At 43.5% G+C, this 21,275-nt stretch overlaps 2 protein-coding genes across 2 annotated transcripts; one reads left to right on the forward strand and one right to left on the reverse strand.

The window, feature by feature from the left end:
• Positions 1 to 41: 41 nt before the first annotated feature.
• sav1 (salvador family WW domain containing protein 1) lies at positions 42 to 9,669 on the forward strand. Its single transcript, XM_056425770.1, has 5 exons — positions 42 to 1,649; positions 2,667 to 3,254; positions 5,428 to 5,698; positions 7,638 to 7,793; positions 8,295 to 9,669. Exons 1-5 carry the CDS (start codon positions 1,556 to 1,558, stop codon positions 8,506 to 8,508), a joined length of 1,323 nt encoding a protein of 440 aa, XP_056281745.1. The 5' UTR covers positions 42 to 1,555; the 3' UTR covers positions 8,509 to 9,669.
• atl1 (atlastin GTPase 1) lies at positions 9,445 to 20,703 on the reverse strand. The gene is made up of 13 exons (XM_056425771.1): positions 20,485 to 20,703; positions 19,885 to 20,019; positions 19,304 to 19,408; positions 17,516 to 17,566; positions 16,943 to 16,999; positions 16,233 to 16,325; positions 15,995 to 16,133; positions 15,075 to 15,202; positions 14,786 to 14,842; positions 14,051 to 14,122; positions 13,523 to 13,954; positions 12,355 to 12,369; positions 9,445 to 11,928 (listed from the first exon to the last, which is right to left on the reverse strand). The coding sequence occupies exons 1-13, from the start codon at positions 20,515 to 20,517 to the stop codon at positions 11,803 to 11,805; spliced, it is 1,443 nt and encodes a 480-aa protein (XP_056281746.1). The 5' UTR covers positions 20,518 to 20,703; the 3' UTR covers positions 9,445 to 11,802.
• Positions 20,704 to 21,275: the final 572 nt, after the last annotated feature.

Raw genomic sequence — 21,275 nt, forward strand, 5'->3', positions numbered from 1 at the left:
GATTATCTTCTCAATGCAGGTTTTTAGATTGTAAACTACATTTTAAATAGTACTTTATTTGGGTAAAATTTTAAGGCATTTCTAAACTTCTAAAACACAATAATCTACATTAAAGTTCTGCTTGCACTGCAGGAACAATAATATTAATATATATTTTTTGACGGGGTCCAATATGGAAAGTGTGCACTCTCTTATTCATAATTTTATTACATTCTGTTAACAATATTTATCTACTTCGGTGTGATATTACCACTTTGGTTACTTGTTTACTTTTATACTCCCTTACATTTCTGTATTTGTACACCATTTGTGGGACATATACTGAACATAAACACCATCTAGAGATGGTGCAATAATGCAAATAAAAATAATTATGTAAATATATTTATACTTTCTGACAGACCATTGTGTACTTTTTGCAACCGCGGAAAATAAATAAGACAGAAAAAAGCACAAGATTCAAATAAAAAAGGTGACACTAAGGCACAAACTCTGATGATGTAATTACACAAATATTTTAGAAGCAATACAGGCCGTCACTGTTCTCATGGCCTTGTTGGAAATGTGGCCTTATTTATTTTGTATATGTAAGTGCATTTTCCTCACCTTTAGAAATAACATTTATTGTATCTATCAGGGTGTCCGCGGGTCCTTAAAAAGTCTTACATTTAACTTGTTTATTCCTGTAGAAACCCTGATCTATGCATTGAATTATTTTGGAGGAGCATCTGGAATACACAGCAACGTGTTATACTTTTTAATTTACATTTATTTATTTTTTGAATTATCCTTTCCTTTTCTTTTTTTTTAGCAGTAACATTTGAATGCTGAATGTAAGATTAAATAAAGCTTCTATAGCTCGTTAGAAATATATATATATATATATTCTAAATTGACCATCTGCTGCCCCGAGGGAAGAACTTCTCTTCGCCCCTCGCTGTTGTCTTCAGGCTGCAGCTCCAGCTCTCCGCCCCTCGCTGTTGTCTTCAGGCTGCAGCTCCAGGTCTCCGCCCCTCGCTGCTGTCTTCAGGCTGCAGCTCCAGGTCTCCGCCCCTCGCTGTTGTCTTCAGGCTGCAGCTCCAGCTCCCCGCCCCTCGCTGCTGTCTTCAGGCTGCAGCTCCAGGTCTCCGCCCCTCGCTGATGTCTTCAGGCTGCAGCGCCACCTCTCCGCCCCTCGCTGTTGTCTTCAGGCTGCAGCTCCAGTCCTCAGCTGGAAGTCAACACACACGAACATCCCGGGGCTGAGCGCTTGTGTGTCAGGATGCATGTGGGCAGGACCGCGCGCTGAGGACGAGGAGCGGAGGGAGTGGACCGCTGCTCAGAGCCGAACGGGACCCCCGGAGGAAGCGCGACGCCCGAGGAAGCTCAAGTTAGCTGGCTAACTTGCTGCTATAATACTACTTTTTGTACTTTTTTTGTTTTTGTTTTTGAAATGTCCCCTCTCCGCGCTTCGCAAACGGAACGGGACGGTACCTGTTGACGTCCCCCCGGTGCCCAGTCCCCGGCCCCCCCCCCCCCAACCCAAACCCACCTACCCACCCCGGAGCCGTGAGTTATGCTCTCGCGAAAGAAAAGTAAAAAAGAAGCGTCGAAACCAGCCGAGGTCCAGGGGAAGTATGTGAAGAAGGAAACGTCGCCGCTCCTGAGAAGTGAGTTCAGCCAGCTAGCTCCGCGGCTAGCCTGCTAGCGGCTAGCTGCCTCGCGACTCACACACACACACACACACACACACACACACTTTAAACCACTATTAAACTTCGCGAAGTTGAATAACACGCAGGAGGTGTTCGCGTGTAAACGTTGGTGTCGCGTCGACGCGGCTCGTTCTCCCGTGAACCGGCTGTGCGCGCGCGGTGGACTGACGTGACGCGCCCGGTGGTCTGGGTGTTAGCGGCGGCGCTAGCCCATCAGCAGCTCCACGGACGTCAGCTGTCAGAGGGAAACCGAGCTGCTCCGGATCAGAGAGACGGGCTTTACTCTTTATCTCCGTTTTATTTGTGGCCGTTTCACATCCAGATATTTTGCTTCTATTCGTCCATTTGTACTTCGATGAATTGAAGTTTTATTTATTGTTCTTTTGGTGTTTAAATATAGAAACGATTCCCCCAAATTGACATTCAAGTTACGTGTTTATGGTTCGTGGCTGACTCATTAGTATTAATACTTTGTACATATTAGGGCTGGAAGAAGTATACACATTCACTTCACTGGAAAAAAAACTTAATTTAAAGTAAAGTTCCCCTTTTTATTAAATATTTAGAGGAACCAACAAACTGTAAAAGTATACGTTAGTCGTCTTTATTATAAAGTAATAATACTCACGCAGACAGACGTGGCCCCTCTCTGTGGACCGATGTGTTTTATTATTGATTCAATAAAGTGTAATGTTGTTGTTTGAGGTGGAGCTTGTTTGATCTCCTGCTACAGTTTCTACTGTTGGGTAGTTAAATTTACACTTTGATAATAAATTATATTCTCTTGCCTGATTGTCTATTCCGTATCTACTGAACGTAGAGGCGCAAAGGGTTCAACATTGTGGAGCACAGAGGTTCTCAAGTATATTTCAAATTCCTCAAACGGTGCACGGCGACCATCGTAATTGATTACTGCGTTGCATTCGGATTGCTCCTGACAGATGCTCTTGCCTCGTCTACCTGTCCTTCCAGATCTTATGCCATCGTTCATCCGTCATGGACCCACTATTCCCAGACGCACAGAGGTCCCTCTGCCAGATATGGGGCCCTCTTCCTACCCTGCGCCACCCGCCCGGGAGCCGGTTGTGTCCCGCAACAAGAGTTTCCTCCGCGTCCCCGTGCAGAGGCCCCCCCACGAGGTGGCCCGCCGGGAGAGCCACCGAATGTCCGCGCCGCCGTACCTGCCTCGCAGCCTGGGGGACCTGTCTCACGAATACGGAGGATCCTCACAGTCTTTTCTCACAGACGTGAGCCCCATGTCTGAGAATGGAGACGCTGGCCGGTATTACTACCCCCCTGAACCTTACTATGACAACCAGCAGCAGCAGCATCAGCAGCAACAGCACCAGCTGCAGCAGCATCAGCAGCAACAGCAACAGCACCAACAGCTGCTGCAGCAGCACCAACAACAACAACAACAGCAGCAGCAGCAGCAGCGCCAGCCCATGAGGGCCCTGGAGCGCTTTCCTGAGGACTATAGATACTATGAGCTCAATGAACACAACTTCCAAAGACTTCCACGGCAACACACTCCCCCAGCTCCAAGCAGACCCCCCTCAGGTAAACATGGCATGTGTTTTTTGCCACTCGGTTTGTACAGTATTTGTTACGACGGTTCCTCGTCATAATTAAAGTAAACAAGAGGCCGTGACAAGAAATTGGAAGCAAGCACTCGCGGGGCTTTGAGCACGCGGTTATGGAAAGTTTATGGCAGGCTGTCATCGTCTCCTGAGGGACGGAAACACCGTGGCTTTATTCTACGAATTCTGTAATTTTTTGAGGACGGGTGAAGTCACGACAAAAAAATTTCAAATATGTCTGCTGGGGGGGGGGGACAACAACTTCAGGGTCCTGGTTTTGGGCGATGCGTAGGCCACTCGGGGGAACAGAAGGCAAGCCGCTGCTTGTTACCGAAGAGCTCAAAGAGCAATTTTTTTCAATTTTCCCCGAGTCATTTGAATATTTTTAAAATTGCTCCTGTACTTTGTAAACATTAGTATGATGCAAGCGTGTAATTTCCACGAGATTAAATGTTTACGGCGTCGCAGGAGTTTTTCCAACCCACCCCTTTTATTATGCGGCTCCGTCCTCAGCGCGGTGTGTATGGTCGGGCATCGCGTCGGGCCCGCCTATCGCATATCACAGAGCCTTGTTTGGAGGGAAGTTAAACAAGCTGTAGGGGCTCTGCATTTTTCACCTCTCTGTTTGCTGAATCCTTCTGCCAACAAACTAGCAATTTGCAGAGCGCCCCGAGTCAAACGTCTCAGCTTCAGACGGCTCGCCATGAATCATCTGAGGTTGCTTTCTGTGCAAGTTAAACTGCACACGTACGGTCATCGCACAGCGCAACGAGTAGTAAGCAGAGTTGTTTTGAACGAGTCGTCTACCTACAATCAGCTGACGCCTCCTCCTTTTTTATTATTTTTATTACTGAAATGGCTTTTTTTTTGTACTGTAAAAAATCAAATTGTTCACATAAAATGGAATCGGAGGAAATAAGATGCAGTTTGAAATGATGATTTTTTAAAATCTGGCCATTTACTCGTGTTTATTTTGAGTAAAAGTGGGGGCGCACCACTTTTACACCACATAGTTTCACCACTTCTTGTATTGGTTATCACACAAAATCATCCGGATCGTTTATGAAATGTGATCGGCGTCTCGTTGGTATCGTCTCCCGCACTTTTTCCTTTTCTTTACTTTCCATTACTGGAAACATTTTTGCACAATGTGCTCATCGTGTTTTGGGACACTGCGGGGAAAAACTTCAAGCTTGCAGAAATGACTTCAACTCTTGGATCCAGGGAAACATTACATGTGGTGGACTTCACACTTATCTGGCCCTTTTTAGTTTAAAAGCAGTGAAATCGGTTTATATTCTCGGCGAAAAGTTGCTGACTGAGTCGGATAACCACTAATATTGTATTGTTAAAATATGTGGTTGGTGAGTCATACTTGTTTTTATGAGTACTTCATTTCTTTAGTAAAACCTCCCCATTGCCAGCTGTAAAAAAAAAAAATGTTAAACTGTATTCAGTGAAATTCCTGTAATGCATGAAGCTGTAGGTCTGCAGCGAGTGTGGCTCGCGAGGAGGAGGAGGAGGAGGAGGAGGAACGGCGTCTTGCTGTAAGAAGCGATGCGTCGCGTTCCTTTCCCACATCAACGTTCCGTTTCCACACTCGAATGACCCTCTTTTGTTGTTGTTGGTTGTTTACACTCCTCTCCCTTAAATGACATGTTCTCACACATGTTGTTTTTTAAGAAAATTTCCCAAAATATCTTCTCTCTCCCAGCGGCGCCGTTAGCTCACAGCTGCTCCGCTGCAACTGTTGGTCAGAAGTCCCTCCCAGGGTTCATACGGTCATGGAAAACCTAGAAAAGTCATGGAATTTTAAAATGGTCATTTCCAGGCCTGGAAAAGTCCTGGAAAAAAACTCAAATCATAAAAGTTTTGGAAAAGTCATGGAAATGTTGGTATATTCACATATTCATTTACGCCAAGTTTGAAATAATTGATGTTTTTTTAAAGAAAGACGCTCAAAAACGCACAACATTTTCTAAATTGTTCATGTTTATACCGACATTTCAGTTTGGTCGTGGAAATTTGGTTTAAAGTCACGGAAAAGTCATGGAAAAGTCATGGAAATCCATAGGTCAAAATGTGTAAGAACCCTGCCTCCCCTCCTCGGTTTAAAGGATGACTAAAATAAAAAAAATGTTTGTTTTCCTCAGGCATCGGTCGAATACAGGCCAAGTCCCTGGGGAACCTCTCCTGCCTGACGGGAGACGACGTCCCCGTTCCGGGCGGCTGGACCGTTGACTGGACCATCCGTGGCAGGAAGTACTACATTGACCACAACACAAACACGACACACTGGAGCCACCCTCTGGAGAGGGAGGGGCTCCCCCCGGGCTGGGAGAAGGTGGAGTCGGCCGAGTTCGGGGTCTACTATGTGGATCACATCAACAAGAGGGCGCAGTACCGACACCCCTGTGCTCCGAGGTACGTCATCAGAGACTTTATCACCTGAACATCTCCACGTTTTATTACCTTCGCATTGAAAATGCGGAAGGTTATGTTTTGATCGCCGTCAGTGGCGGCTGGTGAATTTTTTTGGGGGGGGGGGCGCAGTTTAAATAGCACTCAACAATGAGAAGAAAAGAGGTTTTGAGTAGAATACAGTAGAACACAAAGCTTTATTTCAAGAACACAGCGTGCTCAACACTGTCCAATAACAACTATCAACACACTGTGACTTTGGGCATGAGAGGTTCAGAGCAGAAACATTGGGTTGGGTTTCAGAGGTTTGCAAAATAAAATTCACAAAGAGGTTCAGAGCAGAATAGAGTCAGAAAGAGATCACATGTTACATTGGGTGACAGAGTAGACCCACTACTGTAAAGACAAGTAGCTCCTCTCTTTAAGGGCAAACTTCTCAATAACTCTCTGGTTAAAGTCAATCATGTCTGTAACCAGCCTGTTTCATTATTCTGAATGTGTCTGTTTTTCAGAACTTCTTTCGATGCCAGTTCGGTCTTCTTCTGCTGCTCTGCAAATGGGGTTAGCTTCAGGCTGTTAGTTAGCTTAGCTGGATAACTGCGGCAAGATTAGGTACTTTACTTGTCTGAAGCTCTTTAGATCCCTCACCCCGTTGTAGTCAGAGTTTCAGTCCCAGGACTTTGGAATAACAGACAGGGAAACTAAAACGAATTACTCATTCAGCTAACCAGCCGTTAGCATATAGGCTTGAGGAGAACCTCGTGTACGCCCTCAGCGCTTTGCTGCAGAATTTTAAACCGGATGTTCGTCCCAACTCTTTCAGCCTCTTCTTGTCAATATCTGACCGTCGATTGAAAGGGTGTAGAGATACCAGAGTTTTCAGTCGCCGACGCAATAACAAGCTTCTGCTAGCTATGTTGCTCACCATTGGAGCTCTGGGCAGCAGGGTTGCCAGGTCTGTGTGATAAAACCAGCCCAATATCAGAACTCAAATGCCAAACCATATACACTGCTTTTAAAGTCCAACAGCATTGCTATCATTGCCAAATATATTGTAATATCTACAAAGTAACAACATATTAGTATGCCAGCATTAAAAGCAGTTTTCCTAAACAGTTATTTCACCTAGGTCCTAAAAGTAGCGATTCAGGAAAACCGCCTGGCAACACTGCTCTATGGGCTCAGGGAACATACGGATTTTTGCCAAGATTCCTCATCCGTGTGAAGCCGCCAAACGACTGAAATGTTGTATCGATGCACACACGTTAGCGCCTTGAAAAGGGAGGGGGATAATTATATTATATTTTTTCACATTAACTTAAGTGGTTGTTGACAGGCTGACGGTCTCCCACACACATTTAGCGCGTCAACACGGTATATTTACTATTTAAATGATTTGGCATATTATGTTTTTTGACAGGATGTTTTTTTTTTTTTTTTTTTTTTTTTTTGGGCGGCGCCCTAGCGCCCCCTATGGACGAACCGCCACTGATCGCCGTGTATTTATTTGTATGCGTGCGTGTTATTTGCATAAGTCAAAAAGTATTAAACCAAATCGCATGAAATTTGGTGGGATGATTGGTTATTATCCGGGGACCATTTGATAAAATTTTGGGATCGATCGGGTCAAAGGTCAAGGTCATGAAAAGGTCAAAATCTTCTTTGAGTCGCATGAAATTTAGTGGGATGATTGGTTATTATCCGCGGACCATTTGATTAGATTTTGGGATCGATCGGGTCAAAGGTCAAGGTCATGAAAAGGTCAAAATCTTCTTTTTACCATAGCGCAGTCAATTGTTATCCAATTGGCATGCAACTAATGCCAACATGTTCATAATTCAATGCCCAATCTTGTGATATGCGAAGGTATGCGCTCTACCGAGTGCCCGTTCTAGTTCAAGATGCTACGGTATAAATCCGATGTGTAACTCGTCTGTTCCAGTGTGCCTCGCTATGATCAGCCTCCGCCCCTCCCGCCTCCCGTGACCTACCAGCCTCGCCCTGTAGACCGGAACCAGCCGGTGCTGGTGCCAGCCAACCCGTACCACACGGCAGAGATCCCAGACTGGCTGCAGGTGTACGCCCGCGCCCCGCTCAAGTGAGTACCAGGAGAGCGCCGTGCGGCATGCCGCCGCCCGTCTATGTGTGAGTGTGTGAGTGTGTGAGTGTGTGAGGCTAGTTTTGGCTGCATGCTCCAAGAGCCACTCTTGGTTTTGGCTGCTGTGTTTAAATAACGGCTAACATAACTACCAACACACACACACACTGCTGCTGAGCTGGCAGCTCGGTGAAGTTCATTTTGCTTTTGGCACCATCGTAGGAAATGTCATTTTTAAGATATATCTGCCTTTATTCGGTATATCTGCCTTTATTAGGTATTTCATATAGATGTACATGTCATTTGATGGCTTAACAAGAAATTGCTATTTATAAACCGAGTATAAATATCGGCCTCAGCCTCTCAAATCCAGTCTCGGTCGGGCTGTAGTTGGTAATATGAGAGGTAGAAATAATACCGGGTGCCGTTGTCGTCCCACACTAACCCCCAAAGTACCTTTCCTTTTTCAAGTGGCCTGAATGTCGTCCCTCGCTGCATCAGGTACGACCACATCCTGAAGTGGGAGCTGTTCCAGCTGGTGGACCTGGACACGTACCAGGGCATGCTGAAGCTGCTCTTCATGAAGGAGCTGGAGCACATCGTCAAGTCCTACGAGGCGTACCGGCAGGCGCTGCTGTCGGAGGTGGAGGCTCGCAAGCAGCGGCAGCAGTGGTACGCCCAGCAGCCCGGCAAGAACTTCATTGGGAACATGTGATGCGTGAGTGTGTGTGTGTGTGTGTGTGTGTGTGTGTGTGTGTGTGTGTGTGTGTGTGTGCGGCGGGCGACGTCGCGCTGCTGCCACGCCTCTCTGAGGTCGCCACAGTTTGGGAGCGGTCGTGCTTTCCCTTTGAAATCACGATTGACTCTTAATTGCCTCTTTTACCAAACACATCTGTGCTATCGCTTGATCCAAATATATATATCGGCCCCAGGGAGTTCGAGACGCGCGTTGTCGAGGGGCCCAGTGCCCCCCCCCTCCTCCCCTCCCCCTCCCGTGTGACAGTCAATCTATGAATGACCATGTGACTGAAAAACACTCCAATGAAGAAGAATAACCTTTAATGTGCGACATCTGGGACGCATCGTGGAGCCGGCTGCAGCCGCTGCCCTGAGAACTGCTGAATGGATTTTTTTTGTTTTTAAGACCGAGGAGTCTGAGAAACTACGGATACTTGTTCAAAAACATCCTGAGATTGTGCCTTTTTTTTTAATTCTTTTTTTCGCAGGAATCTTTACACGCCAGCTACTCCGTCATTATTTCCTGTTGGATAAATGACTGGCGGCTTCATCTTAATTTGTTTCTATATGAAATACTTTTTTTTGCCTTCGCTTTGATATATTCATAAACTGAAAACCACACTTTTGACATTAAATAAAAAGTGAGCGCTTTTTTTCTTTTCTCCTTTTTTTAAATGACATATCCTCAATAAGACTGTGTGTGTGTGTGTGTGTGTGGACACACCAAGTTTGCCAAACGAGTGTAATTCAGCTTTTTGGGATATTTCGGGCCTCGGTAATGCCTTTTATTTTTCTGGACCCACACGTTTCTGTGGAAGAAATGCACGTTCTTGTTTTTAATCAATCTGTTTTTAAGATAGTCAGAAATGTGTTTTTTTATGCCGGAGGTTTTGTCGAGTAGAAACTATTTTCACAGTTTAAAAAGGAAACTTGTGTTTAATGGGGATCTGTTTACGTTGGTGATTACAAAGCCAAACAATTCTGAACGTCCTCAGAGGGTTTCTGATCACGGAACAGTGGCGTTTGTTCCAGGGAGGTCTTCACTATGCAAGAAGGCCTCGTCACTTTGTACATATCTGAGTTTGTGGATCGCAAATACAGAACATAAGCAATAAAGTCTGCAGTGAAGAAAAATACACTTCTGACTGTGTTCGATTTCACTTCAAACCATGTTCACACGCATCAGACAAGTGTTTTAAAAAAAAGAAATAAGTCTAGATTTCGTTAATTTGGTCCAACTTTATTAGTGATTTCCTTGTAACTGCGATGTTGCAATGTATGTGTGTGTGGAAACTGAGCCGTGTTGACTTTGAGGAGGTTGAATCCTTTTTGACCTTTTCAGTCGACTCGAGGCTCCCACGATATCCGGAGAGGATTTAAAAGTCCATGGGGGGGGGGGGGCGGCGGCGGCTTCGGGAAACCCCAAAATACCACGTTGTGATCGCATTTGCTTTTTACAGATGAAAATCTTCAGTTTGACTATTTTCGAGCTTAAACATGAACACAATAATGCTACTTTACGGAAGAAGAAGAATGAAATGGCATTTCGGAAACCTCACGAATCTCAAAGTGGACTTGAAGGCCTCGCGGACGTTGATTATACATCGTGGAAGACTGGAGAAGCCGCAGTGCCGCTACGCTTCCAACCCTTGAGGTCAAACCTCAGGATCAACTTACTAAAAATGCATGACTGTTCCTGTACTGTTGGTGACCAGAAAAGATTAAGGGAAAAGAAAAAAAACCACATCTTCGGCGCTCGCAGCTGGATGTGATGCGGACGATGATCCCGGGTTATTCGGCGAGTTTACGAACAATCACCACAAAACTCCATCGCCACGCAACGGCTCTTCACACACGTGAGTCAACTTAAGTGTGTGAAGATGATGAAAGAGATGTGGAATGAGGAATTTTTTTTTTCTTTTTTCTCCCCCCCCCCCTCTCTCTTTCTAGAGCGGGCCCGTCGCCCCGCCTAATAACAACATGTTTGATTCCTCGGTGGCCACAGAAGCTACATTCCTCGGATTTGCTCGAACATTCGGCGGGAAACACAACAATGCTCGACCGCCCGCCTCCTCTATGTCACCGCGCGGGGGAGAGATAGACATCAGCCATGTTGTGTGAACTTTGAAGTGTCCCTTTAACCCTCCTGTTACCTTTCGGGTCAATTTGACCCCATTCAATGTTTAATGTCGGTGTTCTTTCGGGTCAATTTGACCCCAGGCTGTTTTTCACTGTGTCAAACATATAAGAAATATAAACTTTTATTATTTATTTAAAGGGCTATTTTGGTAGTCAACAAACAAACATAAAGTACCTCACACTTAAACTTGGGAAACAATATTCATTCTAATAATTTTCTGGAGGTTTTAATTGCTGGGGTCAAATTGACCCCGAGGGTAAAATATGTCAGTAAATATAAAGGTAACAGGAGGGTTAAACATTGAATGGGGTCAAATTGACCCTAAGGTAACAGGAGGGTTAAAAAGAATTAAAATAAAATAAAATACCAGCACAAACTCCCTGATGCAGAAATATACGTCCAAAAGAAACTGTACACTAATAAATGTGCCGTTGAGTCGGCGTGATAGCCGGGCTGCGTCGGTGTGAGGTTATTAATATGGCACAATACCACTTTGTCACAACTATTCAAACTTCTTCTTTTTTTTTTCTTCTTCTTTTTACACAGTATAGCTGTTCTAAGAGCTTAAAGGTGACAGACATTAACCACTTACCATGCCGATGGCGCTTGTTGTAACGCTTCATTATTTAAAACACACGGTACATATTTTTGGCTTTTTCAAAAAAACGTCGCATTGGATCACAGAATATTGTTTGTTATCGAACAAAACGGCACGGAAACTTCAAAGAACGGAACGATCGTCACAGATGGGGGACGTCACGGGTGCGGCTATACTTTTGAGAGTCAATGTTGCGTGAAGTGAAGAAAACAATTTTTTTAAATAAAATGAAATGGACAGCTGACTGGAGGTTGGATATGCCGAGTCGGCGGTATCGGTACGGGTGATATTTGATATCACGGACAATGAAACATGTCGTCCATCCACACGGAAGACGCTCCGACGCTGCCTCCACGTGGACATTAACGAGCCCCCCTCCTCTTTTCGGTTTTAAAGTAGTGGACGTGTTGCCGGGCAGCACGATAACCTGTTATTGGCTGGTTACCCTCGTGGGTGAGGAAGTCCCTCCTCCCTCCTCCTCTTCCTCCCGCCCATCACCAGGTTGTCCCCCGCCGAACTCTTGTCTCATCTAATCAGTCCCTCTTCTGCTCCTCCTCCTCCTCCTCCGGCACCTCCCCCGAGGCCCGCGGCCCGCCGGGGAAGGCGTGGTGATACAGGTGCCTGTGATTGGCCGCTACGTTGTACAGCTTGTAGAGAGCCTGCGGGGCGAAGGAGAGAAGATAGAGAAACATCAATATCAGTTCAAGTTTAAACTGTTTTTAACTGTCTTTAACTTATGTTTTCTGTTTGTTTTTTGTAAATAAAATCTAAGAAAACACTTTGAATCTGTAGACTACTACCTGATAGTCTTATTATTGACATGTGTATGACAATTGCTCATATACTGTAAGCCTAAATAAATAGATTTATTATTTTTGAACAAAGGTTAAATGTTATCTCACAAGTTTCAAAAAGTGCCCCCAATTTCTTTTTAAATGCCCCTGGTTTTCAGAGAGTGGGGGCAAAAATATCCTCCTAAAAATATATATAAATGTCCTCCCCTGTGTTACTGCGTATATCTAAATGAATGACAACGTGCTGCTGAGAGTTTTTGTAAGTATTCCCACTTTGATGGCTCCACTTACCTCATTTGTGCTCCCCTGCAGAGGCGTGGACAAGAAACAAGAAAAGAAAAAAGCAAAGTGAGCACATATGTAACATAATAATATATAATATACATGCACATACTTTACATAATAACATGAATTATTGCTGTGAAGGATCAGATGCTTATTGAAGAGGGTTGTTGCCCTCTGGTGGTCTGAAGATACGGTGTCACCGGATTTACTGATGAATAGGGTTCAGTCTGACTGCTGGTGGTTTATAGTTCTACTTCATGAATTGGTGAGTCAAGTTACAGAAAAATTATTGTAATTAAAAAAAATGTAAACTAATTATTTAAGATTTGTTTTTCAGAATAACTTTTTTTCATTTATTTTTAATTTTTATTTTGTATATATTTTGTTTTCTCTGTATATGTAGTATTTTAGTATTAGTATTTAGTATTGTTATTGTGTTTTTAAAAAAAATGTATTCATGCTCTAATGCTGCTGTGATCCTGAAATTTCCCCACTGTGGGACTAATAAAGGATTATTTTATCTGATCTAATATTTTGGGGTTTTGGAATCCTGGTTGGACAAAACAAATCTGAATAAGTCAAGTTGGACTTTGGCAAAGTGTGATGAATAAACAATGTCCTTTACTTAATTGTAAACATTGATGGCTCCATTATTTAACTTCCTTCATCCATTATGAGTAAACCAGATTTCTTCCATAAATGATCAAAACCGGCAGAATTTCATCAATGAGGGAAATAATTGGAAGTTTCAGTTTCCTTTTATGACAACGTGAAACTTCACATTACTTTTTATTTGTTTAAAAAATGCAGCCGGACTCCCGACCAGATGTCTGACCAATTAAGATCAAAACTTATTTTTTTAATCTCCCAAAAAAAAGTATTGGACAGATCTCAATCTTAACCATTGATGATACACCAGCTGATATTAAATCATAAATACCGTCTTCTTTGCTCTGAAAGTCTGACATTCATATATATTTCTGTAAACTTTTCACTTTTCACTGTGCATGTTTTTGTATCTGAGGAACCTCTTGAAAACACGTCGTTACATATATTTTTTTCTGGTGATTTTTCATTATTAATAAGAGAAACTTAAACTTGGTGACTGTACATTCAGATATTGATTCACTCAGACGGCCAGATTCAATATGGACTTAATTAACGGTTGAATTACCTGGTCCCACAATGCACCGGCCACCTGGTCGATGACGGCGCCGAGTTCCCGGTACTCCCCGGAGTATCGGATGTAGGCCCAGGTGCAGAGCGTGATCAGCGCCAGGCCCAGGATCATGTTACACAGGCTGGCTATGACGTCCACGCCCACAAAGCCCGTGATGCCCGCCGCCACGTACATCACAAAGATGACCACGAACAGGGTGGCCGGCGTCCGGGCCGCGTGGAAAATGTTCTTGGAATCGTTGTGCTTGATGTACTGGACGAACACCTCGTCGACTTCGCCCTCCAGCTGCTGCAGGTAGCGGCGGCTGAACTCCTCGCCGCCCATCTTCTTCACCACCCGGAACACCTGCAGGGCCTCCTCCCTGATGGCGCCGTGTCGGGCCTGCAGCTCGCTGGGAGCCAGGAAGGGCCGGTCCCCGCCGCACACCTGAGGAACCACAATGGAGATGTTCAATGATGATGATGATGATGATGATGCATCGGACAGTTCGGGACGCGCTGGGAAATCCCTGTTCTCACCCACCTCTTCCATCTTCTTGTTGTACAGATCCCTTGCGGCTGCTACTGCGGCCAAATTGTTCGCCTCTGCTGTGGCCTGAGAGGAAGCAGGTGAGAATATAGTCGCCATTTATTACCTTCGCATTGAAAATGCGGAAGGTTATGTTTTGATCGCCGTGTATTTATTTATTTATTTATTTATTTATTTGTATGCGTGTTACTCGCATAACTAAAAAAGTATTAAACCGAATCGCATGAAATTTGGTGGGATGATTGGTTATTATCCGGGGACCATTTGATTAGATTTTGGGATCGATTGGGTCAAAGGTCAGGGTCATGAAAAGGTCAATATTATTTTTACCATAGCGCGGTCAATTTTTATCCAATTGGCATGCAACTAATGCCAAAATGTTCATAATTCAATGCCCAATCTTGTGATATGCGAAGGTATGCGCTCTACCGAGTGCCCGTTCTAGTTTTAAGATTACACGATTTTTTTGTATTCATCCCACAAACACAGGAGTAGAAGTTTAAGAACTTCAAACTAAAATAGTATCCTAAATACTCTTCTTTCTAGGCTACTGTAGAAATGAGGACCCGCTCCCTAAGTGGATATGAAGGGCTCATTCTGAGCTAACTAGAACAAAACTATTAATAATTGCATGTGATTATAGACTAATGTCACATAGTTACATCGTTCTGCTAAAAAGAGCCGACATATTACGCACGCTGGCCCTTTAAGACGGTGGAGGAAATGTACCTGAAGCATGGACTTTGGATGTGGAAGCTCCTCGCCTTGGTAAATTTTGATGTACGCCTGAAATAAATGACAAAAAAAAGAAAGTTTAAAAGGAACAGAACTGGTGGAATTAAGTCAAATAGATAAGTCGGCTTTACAAGCGAGCTCATTTTTAGAGTTACTATATGGAATAAAAGTAAATAGGACTTTACGTCCAGTATGGCACCAATTTTTGGGATTCAAGAGAACAGTTTCAAAGTTATGGGGGAAACGACATTCAAAAGGGAGTCCGGGTGAGTGTGTGTCACACCTTGAAGTACTCCACCAGGCCTCTGCAGGTGATTTTGCTGCCGTTGATCTCCTTCACGTCGATGTTGCGAGGACTGAGGAGCCACGGCACCAGAACCTTCAGGTTGTTTATGAACTCGCCGTCGATCTCTAGACGGGGAAGGAGAGAGTTCCCAGAGGACGAGCTGAGGTTAGACGTCGTTTGCTCCGTGAGTCGACAACTCACGAGCAGCAAAGAGTTTCAGCTCGATGCGTACATACAACCTCTTTGTACAAATGCTTTGTTCTTTAATTTAATTACACACCTCACATTTATTCAGACATTTTAGAGAGTAGTATTGTAAATATACAAGAGGACGACCTTGTATAAAACAGCAAAAACTCCTGAAATGCAAATATTATGAAATAAATGAGGATTATTTTTGGACTTTCTTCAACGTTTACGACCGTCAGCTTAAAAGGACTTTTTTTTATAGAAGTATATTTTTGGACCACCTACAGTCACCTGTGTTAAAATGCTAAAATTGCGAATGATCACTAAACACAGTAGTACAGCTTAGGCTGAGGTCTAAACTAAATGTATTTAGTTTTTTGCAAGAATATAATCATCAAACTAAAATAGTGGACAATTTGAAATGATGAGAAATCATAGAGGAAAAGTCAAGTTATTACATTTGATCCTAAGATTAAAGGATTATTAATGTGTGTGTGTCAACTATCTCTGCAATCCTTCCAAGACTTTCTATTTTGTCAACTTCATGTATGTGTCGGAGAAAAAGTCCTAGGTTCCTCTGGGGAACCCGAATCACGATATTTCCCTGTGAACCAAAGCGGTTGCCATAGCGACTGAGTCTAGAAACATGTGACGTTGTTTCTGTTCAGACATTCAAACGCCTCAGAAACCTTTGACGAGACACCGTGTCGCAGAGGAGGCCCTCGTACCTATGATCCGTCCATCAAAGTTGGGGTTGGTGGCCACTTTGAGGCCGGGGTGAGGCATCAGGAAGCAGGAGATGTTGGTGAAGCACGAGTGGATGTGTTTACGCACGTTCTGCAGCTCCTCGTGCTGGTTCTCGGAGATCTGTACCATTAAAAAAAAAAATGTTTTGGACGTGCGTTAGTTCGGTTTAATCAGCCATCGTTTCAAACTGCTCGAGGTCAAAGGTCGGTCACATCTGACCTTCAGCCTCTTCTCGAGGAACTTCATGCCTCCTTCTTGCCCGTAGGGAAACTCGTACGGGAAGCTCCAGTCTCGGACGAGGAAAATCATGGACTATGAAAAAAAAGAAACGGTAACTCTCGTCAGTGACATCTTGCACTGTACATTATATTCACATAGAATATTTAAATAATTCACCAAGGGAGCAGTTGTCAAAAACAAGGCCCACGTCATTTTATGCGGCCCCTGACGGCTTGAAAGACACATGATCACCTTTATATCCTGTGCTTTTATTTTGAAGGTTTCAAATAAAATGGATTTGTGTTGTAATATGAGAGAAATGTTCTTGTGTACAATATTCCTACTCTCGAATAAACAATAATCAAATACAAAGAGAGTTATTTAACCATATGTTTGTGAGTAGTTGATACGCTGCTTCAGTTACACCGGCCCTTTAAGAGGCGGCGGCCATGATGCTGATGTGGCCCACGGTGAAAATGAGTTTGACACCCCTGGTCTAAGTCCTTACATGTTCTCACATGATAAACCTCAATATAATACTTCAAGTCGCTTCAAGAAACATTGCTAATAATTAGTAAATGTCATTTCCCGACATGTTGATGCGGTCAGCTGACCGCTTGCAAATCTATCTCTATGAGGATTTACTTTAAAAAGGTGAATGAATGAATTTGAGCTCTGCATGTAACCCACCCCGGGCTGCTCTACGTTACCTGGAACGGTTTGAGGAACGTCTCCTCCATCGCTAGTCTGCCGTACTCGGTGAAGAGCTGAAGAAAAAAGGGCAGATGAGGCAAAATAAGAGAGGGCGGGAATTGTAGTCTTTAAAAAACGAAATAAAACATGAACAGGAATATTTGGAGCACTGGGATACTCTAGACCAGTGGTCCCCAAACTAAGGCCCGCCTCCACATTTGGCCCGGCCCCCAGAACAATACCAGAGATGCAAATCCTAGACTAGCCCCTGTCAAATAGAACAGAATAATGGCGAAAAGGTTATGTAAGAGAAAAAATGTTCTGTTCCAAACTGACCCCCATCAGAGAAGGGAAACGTTCTGTGGCCCTCACAGGAAAAAGTTTGGGGACCCCCTGCTCTCGACATTCCTTAGGAGAGCACATTAATTCAGAACCTGGGCTTGAGGGGTTTTTCTTTCACAGGTTTATGTGACATAAATATTAGTCTGCATCATGATGTCATCTGGTTAATAAAGGTGATGTATATATGTCTGATTATCAGGACCCTCTCTCTCTTCAGCTCTCATTAGATACCTGGCAGTGTTTGTTACCTGCAGGTGCTGAAGGTCGTCCTCTTGCACATTCTGAGAGATGTTGTAAACCTGAAAAAGATCAATCGGTAATAGTATCATATTTTTTTGGGGAGGGGGGGGATTTAATATCATTCTGTGAAACCAAAGAAACCAAACAGTGAAAGAACAACCGGAGGAGGCCGTGCACCCTGAGAGACAATGACATGCTGGTGTTCAGCGGCATGTATAATGTTCGCCATGTGGGGATGGGAATGATGGGAATGATGGGAATGATGAGAATGATGGGAATGATGGGAATGTTGTTATGTTTGCAGATGTTTGGTCATAAACCAGAATTGGTCAAATCAAAATGTTATTTTGAAGATGAACCGAAGAATAAAGGGAACAACAGAGTTATTCAATTCAATTCAATTTTCAATTCAGTTTATTTGAATAGCCCAATTTCACAAATTACAAATTTGTCTCGGAGTGCTTTACAATCTGTACACATAGACATCCCTGCCCCAAAACCTCGCATCGGATCAGGAAAAACTCCCAAATAACCCTTCAGGGGGAAAAAAGGGAAGAAACCTTCAGGAGAGCAACAGAGGAGGATCCCTCTCCAGGATGGACAGAACAATAGATGTCATGTGTACAGAAGGACAGATTTAGAGTTAAAATACATTCAATGAATGTGACAGAGTGTAGTTATGACAATTCATCCTAAAAAGAGGAATACGTGTGAAACAAAACGTTCCTAATGGAGATTATTTTTAACTGATATTGCAAAAGTGATATTATTTATTACAAATAAGAGGGAATTGTCACTTTTACACGACATCAGAATGTCTATGGAGTGATTCTTGCAGAGATCTGGACCAACCAAAGATGTTTTATAAAGTCTGAAATAAAGTGTGTGAGCCAGGACGTCACACAGCACCACAACATTAAATTTAAAATTGTATTTTTTAAGACACATTTTGTTTTTTGCAAATTGTGACGCCTGTGATTTGAGAATCGCAGTGGGCCATAGAGCAATTTTTTGGAGAAAAATAAAAAGTGATTAACTGTGAAGCACCGGTCCCTAACTCCATGACAACTCATTGAATAGTTGTTGGAGAAATTAAGATGTTGAATCCTTCGTGGAGACACTTAAGTGGTGTACACACCAATCGCCACGGCAACCACGCTGCTAGATTGGCTGAATCCACACAAACCGCCCTTCAGCCACATGCACACACACACACACACACACGATAATGATAATAATTAAATTAAAGCGACTTCGGGTGTCTAGAGAAGCGCTATATAAAATAAATGATTATTATTATTATTAATAATAATAATAATAGTAATAATAGTAATAATAATAAAAATAATAATAATGCATTTAATTTATATAGCGTTTTTCAACATATTTAAAACATCCTACAATCTATACAATAAAAATAAATAGAATTACAATAAAACAATAAATAAAACAATAACATAAAGTGCACAATAACACATTAAAAAGCAGTTTTGAACAGGTGGGTTTTGATTTGTGATTTGATGCACACACACACACACACACATATGATAATGATAATGATAATAATAATAATAGTAATAATAATGCATTTAATTTATATAGCGTTTTTCAACATATTTAAAACATTCTACAATCTATACAATAAAAATAAATAGAATTACAATAAAACAATAAATAAAACAATAACATAAAGTGCACAATAACACATTAAAAAGCAGTTTTGAACAGGTGGGTTTTGATTTGAGATTTGATGCACACACACACATGCACAGTACTGACGCAGAGCTGGGGGGTACCTGCATGGAGCTGATCATGGTGCTCAGTGCGAACACGGTGGCCGAATCCCTCAGCGTGGACTGGCTGTCGAACGTGCCCTGTGTGTCCATGAGCAACACGGCCACCTGGGAAGAGGAAACAGACGAGGACAATGAGGTGTGTGCTGCGAGGATGGAGGCGCAGAGGAGAGGAAGGGAGCCGGACCAGAGCGTGTGAGGGAGTCCTCAAGTGGAAAGGAAACACGGCGGCAAGGAAAGGGAGGGAGGGAGCCAGCTGGTCTCTCTGGTTTTGAAATGGAGAAAAGATCTTGATAGAAAGGTTCAAACTTATCCTGATTTAAATACAATGACGATGATATAGGATGCAATTTAAAGCTGGAGAGCGTTAGCACTCTGGTTTCTACTGCCCATGTGCAAAGATGGGTGACGTTTGGCCGGTCTTCATAATGTCTTCTTTCAAGTGCGGGGCTGCGGGGCTTTCAGTGTGAATGTGAGGAGCAGACCTCACGGGTTATTAAAGCATCCGCATCACATTGAATTAAGTCCCATATAATACCTTGTATTATAATAATCGAGACAGGTATGAATGCTTAGGACTTCACCTTTCTTCCGTCCGGCTTGTCCACCAGGAAGACCTCGCTCCAGACCTGGATCCCGGTGGTCTCCCTCTCGGAGCCCCCCCTCCAGGAGAAGCCGGTCAGAGGTTCGTCTGCGTCTCCGAGCCAGTCTTCAGATGCCTGAGCCCAGCGGGGGGTCACAAGTGAATAGAAATACTGTTTTTATTGAGGTGTATGGGATAGTTGGTCAGCATGGTGCATGCTGCTTTTTTGTGTGGACATTTGTCTTAATTAATTTACTTACTTATTCTTTTTTATTGTTAATTGAATTTATTTACATGCACTGCATCCTCCATCACTGCAAACAAATATAGTACGTTTTGAAATATCCCCAAAATGTGCTAAATTAAAAGACCTCTTTTTAAGAGTGAATTGCTTTGAGAGAAGAATGAATGTTACATTTTGCACGAAAATATGATATCAGCTAAATATCAGATATTTGCAGCCTTGGTAGAAAATGACAGCTTCGGCTTTTGGTCAACGCCCAATAAGCCAACGTCAAACCTCCTCTTCTTCGTTTTCAGTGGACCTTTTTTAACTGCAGACAACACACACACGCATGAGAATCCACAATCAGAGGCTTACGTGTTTGTACATGTAGCGCAGCATGAAGTCCATGAGGAAGGACTTGCCCTTCCGGAACGCTCCAGCCACAGAGATGGCCACCACCTCTCGGTCCCTGACCTCTTCCGCCAGCAGGATGCGGCTCAGCGCCACCTCGTCCAGCTCGAAGGTGTGGTCGTCTTTGACCAGCAGCACCTGTATGGGCCGGGCTCGTCCATCCGGCTCCTCCTCCTCCGAGCTCCAGTCGTAGACATTTTTGTCACTGAGGGACCCTGAAGGATGAAGGATGAGACATCTTTGAATGTCGTCTCATGCAGAGAAATAATAAAGTAGCTGCCATTCTGTCCCACATAATGACTTATTATGAGCTCCATAAACGTTATGAGTGAGCGATGAGCCAGAACTGATTCACAGTGGGGAGAAGCCAAATGAGTGGGCCATTAAGGCGAGGAAACGGGGAAAGTTAAGTCTATTATTCCTTTCCTTTTAGCACCAGATCAATAGCATTGCCTGCGAGCTTGGCGATATACTAATAATGAATCGTGCCGTGCTATCCACCCCATATGTCCGATGAGATCATATGCATCGAGAGTTTGTTTCTGGCGCTTTTCCCGGCAGTGACTCAGTGTGTTTCCAGTCTCCTGCTGCCTCACGTTGAGCGTGTAAACTGCACGGCCGTCCCGATGCACAGATCTGGGGCTTCCAAAATCCCGTTCATGTGATATATGTTTAATGCCATAACACACATGTTGACACACACACACAAGTCACTCAGTGCAATCTGTGTCGGCTGTGATGTTCATTTCGAGGAC

The sequence above is a fragment of the Pseudoliparis swirei genome, chromosome 11 (genome assembly GCF_029220125.1).
Source record: "Pseudoliparis swirei isolate HS2019 ecotype Mariana Trench chromosome 11, NWPU_hadal_v1, whole genome shotgun sequence".
Lineage (NCBI taxonomy): Eukaryota > Metazoa > Chordata > Actinopteri > Perciformes > Liparidae > Pseudoliparis > Pseudoliparis swirei.

Bases quoted from the DNA above. Each gene is read 5' to 3' on its own strand.
- sav1 (XM_056425770.1), top strand. From the start codon at position 1,556: ATGCTCTCGCGAAAGAAAAGTAAAAAAGAAGCGTCGAAACCAGCCGAG. The intron at 3,255-5,427 runs GTAAACATGGCA...TGTTTTCCTCAG, and splicing joins TCCAAGCAGACCCCCCTCAG to GCATCGGTCGAATACAGGCC. The intron at 7,794-8,294 runs GTGAGTACCAGG...TCGCTGCATCAG, and splicing joins TACGCCCGCGCCCCGCTCAA to GTACGACCACATCCTGAAGT.
- atl1 (XM_056425771.1), bottom strand. From the start codon at position 20,517: ATGGACTTCATGCTGCGCTACATGTACAAACAC. The intron at 17,567-19,303 runs GTACCCCCCAGC...GATCTTTTTCAG, and splicing joins CCATGATCAGCTCCATGCAG to GTTTACAACATCTCTCAGAA. The intron at 14,123-14,785 runs GTACATTTCCTC...GCTTCCTCTCAG, and splicing joins ATCCAAAGTCCATGCTTCAG to GCCACAGCAGAGGCGAACAA.